This window comes from Filicampus tigris, chromosome 22 (assembly GCF_054856515.1).
Source record: "Filicampus tigris isolate MCC_2025a chromosome 22, RoL_Ftig_1.0, whole genome shotgun sequence".
Taxonomy (NCBI): domain Eukaryota; kingdom Metazoa; phylum Chordata; class Actinopteri; order Syngnathiformes; family Syngnathidae; genus Filicampus; species Filicampus tigris.
In genome coordinates this window covers 1,422,616-1,434,221 of record NC_141238.1, presented here as the reverse complement: position 1 = coordinate 1,434,221, position 11,606 = coordinate 1,422,616, and the positions used below count along the sequence as shown (strand labels likewise).

Here is an 11,606-nt window from a genome sequence, read left to right as displayed (position 1 = left end):
CTAATAGGCATTGCTCATCAGCGCAACCTGCAGCTCGCCGTGCAATTACCTGGAGTGTTTACAAGCCCTTTCGCCATCATATTTTTTGGTGCTCGTGCACCCCGGAAAAAGGCTGGGCTTAATGAAATGCTTTCTTTGTTTGTTTTTTGAGGGGGCGGGATCATGGGGTACAAATCAAATTTGCATCAGCATAGGATAAAATCAGGCATGTGCACACAACTATGGGCGTAGGTGCTTAAGATAGAGAGAAAAAAAAAAAAAGAGAAATTATCGCCAAAATTTGACATTTGTGGCCACAACCAGAGATTCAAACCAGTTCAAGTTGCAGAAACACATTCGGACGAGCATCTCGTAAATAAAGTGAGCATGTTTCCCCCAGAGGTATCAAACGAACCATATTGCAAAATGGAAAGTTTCTTCTTTTTTTTTTTTTTTTTTTTTTTTTATTATTATTATTTTTGAAAAAAAGAAAAAAAAAAAAGCAACAGGTTACACGGTTAACTTTCAGCGAAATGCAATCCTAACTGAAACTGTACTCACATTCGGGACTCCAAGAAGTAAATAAAAGACTTACATACTTACACACCATCTATAATTTACAAAAAGGAACAGAGTCATTTCTTTAAAGAAAAAAATGGCCACGAGAGAGAGAAGAGAGAGAGAAAAAAAATCGGTAGAGAGCAAATGGAGGGAAAGTAGAAACAAGACTGTGTGCCTTAAATGTCCCCCTTTTTTGTCTTTTGACTTTTTCTTGTGTTATTTTTTTTTTTTTATTTTTTTTTTTTTTTACAAATTGTGCAAGATATCGTACTAAGGCTCTGGTCTTGAAGTGTTTGATGCACTCACATACACACACACACACACACAAACACTCATTGCCTGTGCTCTGAGCACACGGTGGTCGGCGAAAACGGTTCGAAAAAAAAAAAAGTGGACATGCACTTCATGTGATTGAAAATAAAAATAATAAATAACTTCTCCTTGCATCCAAGGACTGACTTGATAGGAGTGCATTGAATGAACTAAGATGACAATAGCATTGTAACCATTAAGGCAAGAACACCCGGAGTGGCATCGGTAACAATATGATAGTGTTGAGGGTACATGGATATGATGACACGTTTATCTTCAAATGTCTTTTCTTTTTTTTTTTTTTTTTTTAAGCACAACTTGTTCCCCAAAGCATCTTTCCCCCGCTGTAAAAGGTGATAAGAAAAAACAAAACCAATGGCAGACAATATTGGGGACGTATGGAGAAAACTACAAGAGACCCATTCTACTTGAAAGTTCAAAAAACGCACGTCAAAAAAATCTCCCCCCTTTTGCAAAAGCCGCCCCCCCCCGCCCGCTCCGCCCCTTGGTAAATGAAAAAAAGTTACCACTTACATTAAAACCATTTTATCCTCTGGTGATGGTGTAATTCCAACACGTTTGCCTTACTTACAGCGATTTTTGTGTGTGTAGTCTGTTGCAAATTAAAGCATTCATCATTTCGTTTGGAGAAAAAGGAGAGGGGGAAAAGTGTTGTCTTTGCAACCAACATCTTTACATCTTTTTTTTTTTTGTAGTGCAACTCTGAAAAATGTAAAACATTTCCAGTGATTCCTTGAGAGGTATCATTTCTTTGTTGTATTCTTGTTTTTTTTTTTTTTTTTTTCTCATTTCTTATATTTCACACCTCACAGAAAAATGCATCTTGGAAAGGAAAAAAAAATCCAAAGCGTTTTCATTGTCTGCGTTTTTGCTTCTCTGCACGGGCATGGCCTTCCACGAAACAACAAGGGGCGAACCATGGAGCCCTGTTGTACTCCATGGGCCTCCTTATTTTGGGGAGGGGGGGGGTGCAATCACCAAAAGTGGTTGGCTGCTGGAAAGGAGGAATGAGGAGAAGAAAAGCTAGCAGAGAAAGAGAGAGAGAAAGAGAGCGAGAGCTGTACAAGAGGAAAAAGCCCAGATGGGTCGGGGGCGAAGGTAAAGGGGGGGGGGCGGGGTTAAAAACCTTCATATAACGCAGTAGGGTTCCCTCGGTAACCTGGATTTTCGGCAGTAGAGGAGCGTGGTGCTGAAGCAGCGCCGCAGCTCCCTGTTGGAGAAGATGCAGATGAACGGGTTGACCCCGGCCTGGGCAAAGCTCATCCAGACGGCGGCCGTCAGGTAGCCCGCCGGCACCACGGGGCCCCTGGCGAACACCCGCCAGTAGCACGCCACCAGATAAGGCCCCCAGAGCGCCAGGAAGAAAAAGGTCATGATGTAGAACATCCTACTAATCCTCTTCTCCGTTTTGAACTCGTCCAAGACCAGGAGGCGCCTGCGGCCCGCCGCGTTGCCGTTCTGCCGGATGCCCAGCAAAGTGGGCGGAGTCGGGCCCCGGCCGAAGCCGGCCAGCCAGTTGGCGGCCGCCTGGCCGCTGGCGCCGGGCCCGTGGAAGGTCCAGTTCTGGCTGACGGCCGGCACGAACTGGACGGGCTTCATTTTTCGCCGGTCGTGGACGAAGAAGATGAGCTTGAGGTAGACCAGCTGCGTGGCCAGCAGGATGAGCGCCAGGAGGAGCATGAAGCCCAGCGAGTCGTTGGCCCGGAAGGAGCGGTGCTGGAAGGTGCACTGGTCCTCCTCCTGGATGAACGAGTACGTGCCCACGTCGAGCACGGGCGGGAAGGCCATGGCCACCGACAGCGTCCACACCATGCAGATGACGGCCAGGCAGGTCCAGAAGGTCAGCCTCTTGGTGTAGAAGCGGTGGTGGGCGATGGCCAGGTAGCGCGTGACGCTCACGCAGAAGAGCATGAAGGCCGTGTGGAAACAGGACAGCACGCCCAGGAAGGCGATCACCTTGCACGTCAGCGTGCCGTAGCTCCACGCCGAGCCGTTCTTGACCGAGGTGAAGACGAAGGGGAAGCAGATGGCCGAGCGCAGGATGTCGGAGGCGCACAGGTCCAGCAGGAAGTAGTAAGGCGCCCGGTGCAGGCTCTTGTCTTTGACCAGCAGGATGGAGATCAGGAGGTTCCCGACCACGCCGACGCCGATGATGAATCCCAGGGAGGTCAGTTTGAGGAAGGTGGCGAGAGGAGAGACATTCTGCAAGATGGTGTGGTCCCCTGCATGGCTATAGTTCGCCATAGATGGAGGAGGGATCATAAAGATAAGCGGGGATAGCTTCAGCCGAGTATCATGATCTGGAGGAGGCGACGGGGGGAGGCGTTAGATCCATTTGGCTGCGGTGCATGGGCTTTGAGGAGCTTTCCGGGCATGTAGGCAACCTCTCCTCTAAGGCATCCTTTGTTCCTTTGTCTCATCACACCTAAAGGAAGCAAAACGAGGAAGAGAGAGGGGAAAAAAAAAAAAAAAAAAAAATCATCCGCCTATCAGCTACTGCAATGTCTCTGTCACATTCTGCTCAAGTGCCTCGCATTCGTTTCATTTAAACAGCCACACTGACGCCTTATTGCGTTGATCCTTCTTGCACTTGCGAATGCGCAATGAAGGAAATGTTTCAAAAGCGACGATTGGGTTTGGGTTTTTTTTTTTTTTTTTATCCACGCAAGAGCGAGCAGGATATTTTAAAGCCCGTTCGAGAGAGAGAGGAAAAAAAAAAAAAAAACCATCAAATAATAAGGTGCTCCCGATCACACCCAACAGCACACACAAGCTGGATGCAAATAAAGTCGCATGAAGCGTTTGTGTTTTGCTTCCCCGTTTTTTTTTTCTCCTCACCTCAACTGCGTTATGATTTAATGAACCTGCACATATTTGACACCATTTGCATAAAAAGGCTAGAGCAAAAGCATAATTGGCGTCAACGAAAAGCACGTCCGTTGCCTCACAATTGCGTATTTCTACATGAAACAATGTCGCGTTTGTCGAGCGGTGTACTTACGGTTTATTTTTTATCTTAGAAAAAAAAAAAAAAAAAAAAAAAAGCCTCCTTCGCCTGTCACATGAAGCAAAGCAGCGGTGAAGCAATCCCCGTGTTTTTGTCACTGCTTTAGATAAAACACAACGGCGTCGACGAGACCAGAATCATGTCAAAATCCTCCAGGAAACACAAGAAGAAAAAAAATAGAAAAAAACGGGGGAAAAATAAAAGAGACGATCAGGGGCGATCGATCCACACCGTACCTGTTGGTAAGGGTCCGTTTTCACATCCCCTGGAGATTATTTCGTCGTGTTTAGTCGCTGGTTTAAAAAATCCCGATTGTTGCCTACCCCCCTTTTTTCCACCACGGCGAATATCATACAGTAAACGGGGAGCAGTGCGCATGCGCCCTGCATCCCTATTTGTGATCCAAGACGCGTCCTGTCTCTTGTTGCAGCAGCAGCAGCAGCAGCGGCGGCGGCTCTCATCCACTCAACTGGGCCTCTGCTGCCCTGTAAAAACCTCTGCACAAGTCACCACGTCACTATGCACATTTAGATGACAGTGACATGCATACTGGACACGAATTCTGGCATCAAAACAACATATTATGCGTCATTTAAGAGCTACACTATCTGGTACCCATCCCACATTTCACATTTAATTTGTAGCAGCAAACGTAAACGCATCTGTAAAAAAAAGTATTTATATATTAAAGCTGATTTATGGGGTACCGCAAGAGTCAGTAATAGGTCCTAAATTATTCATACTATATGCTACATGCACGATTTCTAAAATACTTCAATGTGATTTATTTGCTGATGACGGCTTCCGAATACTCTTGAAAATGAACCGAATACAACTGAAAAACTGGTTGGATGTGTTGAACAAAACAAGGTTGATTATTTTTGGCGCTTAACAAATCAGGTTAAAATAGCTGAACATTCAACTAAAATAGAGAGAGTTTAAAATACAGAAAAATTTGGCACGATCATCGAAGCCAAGCTTTGTTGGATTGATCGTGTTAAACGAGAATTTCGAATGTTAGTTATTCTTTCTAAGGATATCCTGAGTAGCATATGTGTGTACATATATTTAAAAAACAAGGGGAAACATTTGTGTCATATTGAGTTATGTTGTTAGCATTAACAATAGCGATAAATGCAGTCAGGCCGACAACTTGACTTGAGGTAGAAGGCATCCCATGTACGGTAAATGCATAATTGACAAGCACTTTGCTCACTGTTGTTCTCTCATCCTGGGCGGCATGACAAATTCATAGAATTGGTCTTCTCAAGCATGCAGCCGTCATGTCGCAAGCGTGTGGGACAATGTGCTTTTTCTTTGTAGCTCGGCAATGAAACGTGCTACTGTTGGCAGGGTGAGGATATTTTTGATGCAACCTTTACATTCTCATTTTATGACACGAGTGCCTCGAGGTAGTCCATGTTGTACCCCACCCGGACATGAATTTGGTCTCCATTCAATAGGCTCTCCATCCCTAGTAGGCCTCTTACCCCTGCTTTTATTTTGAAGGATTTCTAGCCATGCAATAAATGCATATTGTAGCGTTGTGCAGAAAACTGTGTACTGTTTCATGATGTCATTTTTCTTTCACCTGTCTATATTGGTGCACAACTCCCATCCATTTTCTGTTGTAATATTGCTACAATAAAGTGTGTGGCTTCCTATCAGTTGGATTCCAAATTAAGATGCAAAAACAATCACCTCAAAGTTGTTTTCTGCGGTCAGGGTTTAAAAGCTTTTATTTTGACAGGACTGGCGGTAGCTTGCTTGGATTTGCCAAGCACTTCGCAATGAAGATGAGAAAATACAATCAAATAAGCATTCTGAGCAGAAGTATTTATATAGAGGCAACGACAGTGTTGGGTCCGTTTTTTGACAGCAGTGCAACTTCTTCTTAAATCCTTCTTCTGGACTTGTTCTCCACGACGTTTCCGGTCAGGGCGCACGCTCCCCCGTCACGAGTTTATTGGTCGATTTCAGCCACGCTTTTTACCAAAGCAACCACAAAGGGGTGCATATAAAGTCATATACGTGTATCAAGTATGCACAGCAAAGTGTTGGCGAGACAGCAGAAGCGTGGTACAAGCGACTCTTTCCTCCTCACAGCAGTCTGTTCCGCTTCCGCGCGTAGCAGCCCAGGCAGGCGCAGAAGCCCACCATGGCGACGACAGTCCCCAGTAGCAGAGCCAGCGCGTCCCCGGCATCGTACGCCGCCGCGGGGGGGATCGTCTGGAGGAAAGTCAGACAAGTGTATGCCACCGCAACGCGTGAAAGTTGCTGTTTGGGCGTCATGTTTTGAGCGCTCCAACTGCTGCGTCGTCCGCTTCCGGTAGAGCTGCCGTGCGTGCCTACGTCAAAGTCATGCGACAGAAGGGTGGGACTTCCGGGAGTAGTCAGCCAATGGCAATGTAGCGTTTCCGGAAGCGGCATTGATGACGATTATAAAATATTGTAATTTAAAATATTCCAATGTATATTTATCTAGTCCTGGTTTGCAAAAAGGAAAAAAAATCTCTAAACGAATGCTTTTCTGTCCTTAGTATGAGCAATATTGAAAGTTAAAAAAATAAATTAAAAAAACTCTAAATGAATGCTTTTCTGTCCTTAGTATGAGCAGTATTGATGTTCTCGTTTTTGTAAACAGCACTAGCCAATCCCAATTACCCGTGACAACGGTGAAGCAAACGATTGCACCTGGAAATTAATTATGTTTACAAATTGATTTGTTGCAAACCACTTAAACAAGAGCCTTTCAGGTGCTTTTACACTGGTTCATTGCACCATTTGTTACCCATAGGGAAAGTGTCAAATGGATTTTCATGTGTCTTGTGTTGTGGAATGTGATTATTGAAATACAAACATGACCTGAAAATGAAGGCAGAATGGGGAGCTCAACCTGGAGACGGACCTCACAAAGTCACACTTTGAGGCATGTGGCATCCACTGATATTCAGGCAAGCCCTTTTAAAATAAAAGCTAGGCTGGACGGAAAGTCAAATGTTATGCCTGTGATTCATATACTGTATTTATTATGGAAAGCACTAAAGCGAAAGTCAACCCAAACATTTTTCTTTCAAGAATATGTTCTATGCCGGCCCACTAGTTGAGACAAAGCATTCTGATTAATATTGCGTTTGTGGAATATGAGTTAAGCAGTTCTCAGGGCTCAGCTTCAGAAAACAGGTGAGCCGTTTTTTACCTGACCCCTGAGCAACTGTGATGTCATTCTCAGTCGACAGAAGTGACAAAGTGGCCGCGCTGTTATTGCAAAGATTTTTGGGGGTGTTGACTTTCCTCTTTATGTCATATTTACATTTGAAATTTGAAGACGATTCCACACAGGGACATCAGTGCTTGAAGTTGTGGCGAGTAATAACCGTCCATCTGGGTGTGTGGACTTGTCGCGACGTCCCCGCGAATTTAATGAGGCCGTCTGCTGGGACTGTAACCCTGAGCAGAGCAATAATGTGCAGCTGTTGTCTACCTGGCATTTCATGAGAAACTGTCAACTGCCTTGCATCAACAATGTCGTTATATCCTTAATGATGTGGACATGCGCTTAAAATATGACGCTTCAGCCACTTTTTTTTTTTTTTTAAGGGGGAGGGGCTTTTCTATCTATTTGGGCCGTGTCGCCCTCATAGTGGAGCGCTTTCGAAATTGATGCACGCTGGTAGAATCGATCTAAACGAGCGTTGACTCAAGGCGATCAAGTTTTCTTCAGATGCGCGCCGATGTGCGCCCCGCATGAAATTTGGCTGACAGCGAAGTGCATCACGGTGACTCGCGCCAGTGTGTGTGCGTGCGCACAATATATGCAAGGGGGATTGATAGCTCATCACATTTCATTTCATAGCGTAAATGTCACCCGTGTGCCTTGCTATGATAAACACAATCATGGGGTTGGTTTATCATCCGCACACTTGTGCGGAAATGCGCAACTAACACACGCACACACATGCAAACATTTGTACAGATCTGAAGCCAGATGCCTTTTTTATCGTTTGTGTGTTTGTGCTGACGATACATGCTTGATATATCTGTGGTTGTATTCTGTAAATATGATAAGATAGATGTGAACCTCATTGGTGGAGGTAAAAGCTCTTGTGCCACCTGCTGTGATTTAAAGTGCTTTTCCATTAGTGCGCTATTCATCCTTTTTATTTCGCCTGTCAATCGCACATGAGGAAACGGTGGGCGAAAATTACAGTGAAGCATTTCTACAGGAGAACCTGCCTTGGCTTTGGATCGTTGCTGTTGGCGATGTAGTTCTCGAGATCGGTCGCTGGATGAAGACGACTGGAAAAAATGTCGGAAAATTCGTCAATAATTAAGTGTGGACTGGAAGTGCTCTGCTGCCAAACGGTATCCAAGAAGAGCAACTTTGTATCAAGTAAATTTGATGATGTAAACAACCTATTAAGCGACTATCTGGGCCAATTTTTTTTTTTTTTGTTTTTTTTTGGGGCATTCGCTTTTTATCTGTTCTCGAGCTTCCACAGCCCCATCAAAGACAAGTCATTAAAAAGCGGATGATGCCAGATAGTGCAAGTATAATAAGCGGAATATGCACTTTGGTCGCCGCAGCCTCTGATGCCAAAGACTGCTCCGAGACGTCAGTTCCATTTACTTATGAAGTTGTTCAAGTGCATTCTCCGCAATTGAGCCGTCAGCTGCCGCCAGTCAGGGGAAATTAACGAGGCTGCTGATTGCACTGTTGGTAATTACAGATTGCAGCAGGAGGTGCTCCGTCAAGCCTTGGAGATATTTTCCCCCTTGCGTCCGTCCTTTCGCCCCCTTAGCCGGGCGAAGGAATTCTCCGCACAGGACATTCTCTCTGCCGGCCACGGATAAGACTTGCAAAATCTTCCGACGTTGTCTCAGGATTGGCGTAAAACCATGACGACGGAAGCCGGGTCGCTTCGCGCCGACCAATCGTACATACCAATGAGCCGGCATCTTGGGGCGGCATCCAAGCCAATCAATCCACTTTAGAGGAAAGTGGAGGGAAAAGAGCCAAGTCCCCTGTTCTCCTAGCATCCATAAAAACACAACTGATCTTCTGTATGCTCAAAGTACCTTGCGCCGGTTTGCTTGAATTTGTCATATTAGAAGTGACGATAGGCATGTGAAATGCATTTCTCAACCGGATTCAGGTCATGTGATTTGATTTGGCCAGTGGGTACAAAATACAAGGGAACCGGTTGGATTGGCAGCCATACAAAAAGATGAGAACCGCGTCCGTCTCCATATTTGTGTACCTGACTGCGATTCTATCAACGCACACTCGTAATCCATGTAACGGTCGTCGAGCTCGCTCCTAACGAGTCGTGACAGTAGACAAAGCTGACTGCTGCAAGTGTAGCACTCTTTCTTGGAAAAAAAAAAAAAAAAAAAAAAAAAAAAAGCCATTGGCTGAGGGTCACTGCCTTGCTTTTAAAAGTCTCGCTGAGAGATTACATAATCTTCCCCCCGCCGGACGCGCTGGTCTTGTGTCTGGGTGTGTGTTTCGTGTTAAGCTCATGTGCGTGCTAATGCCCGCGTTTGGGGATGTGTGGACATTTTTGGGTCTGGCTCAAGATGCTGCATAAGGTTGCCTAAGATGTCAGGGGCTTTAACATAATCCCAACAACAACAGCAACAGCAAGGCTTTAGCAAATGGTATACAATGCAACGGGATGAAATTGTGTCACTTACCTCTCTGTGTGTGGTTTGTCGCTTTTACAATGGTGATTTTTGCAGTCCGGGCATTGATTAGGCATGTCATTTTTTTTTTTTCAGCTAGCGTTTTACACAAACAAAAAAGTCATGCTCGTGCCATGGAGCCGTGAATGAAACGTGGACTGGAAATTAATCCGGTGCATTAACCTCTCACGCAGCTGCTGCTGCATCGCTGTTATTGTATGTTATTTTATTATTATTTTTTTTTTTGATAGCGGCGCTGGAAATGATTGCCGTTACTCGGCGGAAAATTGTTTAAAGCTCAATTTGATACCGGAGCGCTTTGGACATTTGTAGTTGGAAAAGCTGCGGTGAAAACTGAAAAGAAAGGGAAGAGAAATTATTAGAGTTAGATAGAGTTATCAGTGAGGTAGCATGGGAAAGCAGCCATTGGTTTTCAGACAGCGTGAATAGCGGCGACCTTGAGATGTCCGTGTCAAATCCCCAGATTTGATTTCCGCGCAGATAATACACATTTGTATTTCCGTCTTCGGGCTCGCATGCCAAGCTATGCAGAGAACGTTGCTCACCAACAGCTGTTGACCAACCTCCCCCCCCCCTCCGCTCCCTTCCTTCCTTCCCTCATCCGCCCCCTCCCATCTGACCTGGGAGACTTGTGATGGCCGCCGGCGCGCGGGCAGTGTCGGCACACGCACTCTTACACACACACACACACACACACACGCACGTGAGCATGTTTTGCTTTTTCTATTCCCAGCGTGAGGGCAGATATCAGCCCGCCTGAATGTTAGTGAGACCCAGAGGACAACATGCACACACTCGCTCTCCCTCACACACTTAGCTGTAGCCAATGGAGGAGGACTCAACCTTGACAACCTCCTCGATCCCCCTGGGGGGGTTCCCGAAATGGCCTGTTCATTCACTCATTGCTTTCTCTGTGTAAGGGGGGGGAGCAGCATTTGTTTTCTGCCATGTTGACCATCGGTGACGGCGAGTGAGTCAGGTCAGGCTTTGTGTTTAGCTTTTCGTCCTCATGGTCATTATTGATATTGCCTGACCGACCAATATTGGTCTCTCCAACACGCACCAAATTTAAAATGGAACATGACTGTGGTCTTGTAGAGGAGTCATTGTTTTGCACAAAACCGTCCAATTTTAGGGGTTGTTTTGGACAAAAACGACCCATTTCCGCACAAACAAATCAAATCAAATCAATTTGACCCAAGAAGTGGATTGATCCATTTTTGACCCCAAATTGTGTTATTCTAAAACAGTCGGATTAAAAATAACACAATTTTGGGTCCAAAACTGTTTAACTGCCTGTTTTTAGAGTGAATTGAACCCGAACGCAAACCCTGACCTCAACCTTACCTCCTATAAGCTCGTTTTGCACGGATTCATCTCAGAAAGTCACGCGAGGTTATCGCCGGCGAGCTACAATCCCAGCCGTAATGAGACCGTGAATAAGAAGGGGTGGCGTGCTTAAGCTGAACCCTCATTTGGCGGCAAATCAGCTCCGACTCCCACGTTTGCTGCTGCTTAAGAAGCTTGTTTGACAATCCTGCCTTTAAGTAGGACATCTGATCAGGAAAATGGAACGCTCCCCAGTGGATGATATAGCATATGTGGATTTTTGCACGTTCTGCAACCGTTTTCTTTTTGGCCATGATGTCGAGCCAACTCCTGCTTCAGGTGGACCGGATGCGATGCGCTCTCGCTCGCCGGCGAGGTTCTGTCCTTGGCTCAACCTGCCCCCAAAACGAGTTTACATTTGCATGCATTAGCGCTCTCCCGCGGCTCGCCCGTTACCCGCTGTGCCGTCGAGCCTGATTAATGATCTGAGCGCGCCGCTTCGCGTGGCAGCCGAGTGGGCCGCCTGCCTGCGCTAACATCGAGGTAGAAATCTCAATTTTGGCTTTGAAAGGGGGAGAAACAAAAATGCGGTGGGCGAAGTAAAAAATGGATCCGAAATCACATTAGCGTGCTGTGTTTTGTTGATGAATGACACGTGGAACGCCGTTTCAGCTTGTATTCCATATCCTTG

General features: G+C 45.7%; 2 protein-coding genes across 3 annotated transcripts; both read right to left on the bottom strand.

Annotated features, from left to right (window-relative positions):
- Positions 1 to 1,121: 1,121 nt before the first annotated feature.
- gpr85 (G protein-coupled receptor 85) lies at positions 1,122 to 4,297 on the bottom strand. 2 transcript variants are annotated; one of them, XM_086022901.1, is made up of 2 exons: positions 3,875 to 4,297; positions 1,122 to 3,298 (listed from the first exon to the last, which is right to left on the bottom strand). In XM_086022901.1, exon 2 carries the CDS (start codon positions 3,133 to 3,135, stop codon positions 2,002 to 2,004), a length of 1,134 nt encoding a protein of 377 aa, XP_085879027.1. In that variant the 5' UTR covers positions 3,136 to 3,298; positions 3,875 to 4,297; the 3' UTR covers positions 1,122 to 2,001. The 2 variants fall into 2 exon arrangements, with proteins under 2 accessions (XP_085879027.1, XP_085879028.1); XM_086022902.1 differs by having other exon boundaries at positions 4,117 to 4,297.
- A 1,304-nt stretch (positions 4,298 to 5,601) lies between these two features.
- LOC147126373 (small integral membrane protein 30) lies at positions 5,602 to 6,270 on the bottom strand. Its single transcript, XM_086022582.1, has one exon. It carries the CDS (start codon positions 6,170 to 6,172, stop codon positions 5,981 to 5,983), a length of 192 nt encoding a protein of 63 aa, XP_085878708.1. The 5' UTR covers positions 6,173 to 6,270; the 3' UTR covers positions 5,602 to 5,980.
- Positions 6,271 to 11,606: the final 5,336 nt, after the last annotated feature.

Bases quoted from the DNA above. Each gene is read 5' to 3' on its own strand.
- gpr85 (XM_086022901.1), bottom strand. From the start codon at position 3,135: ATGATCCCTCCTCCATCTATGGCGAACTATAGCCATGCAGGGGACCAC.
- LOC147126373 (XM_086022582.1), bottom strand. From the start codon at position 6,172: ATGACGCCCAAACAGCAACTTTCACGCGTTGCGGTGGCATACACTTGT.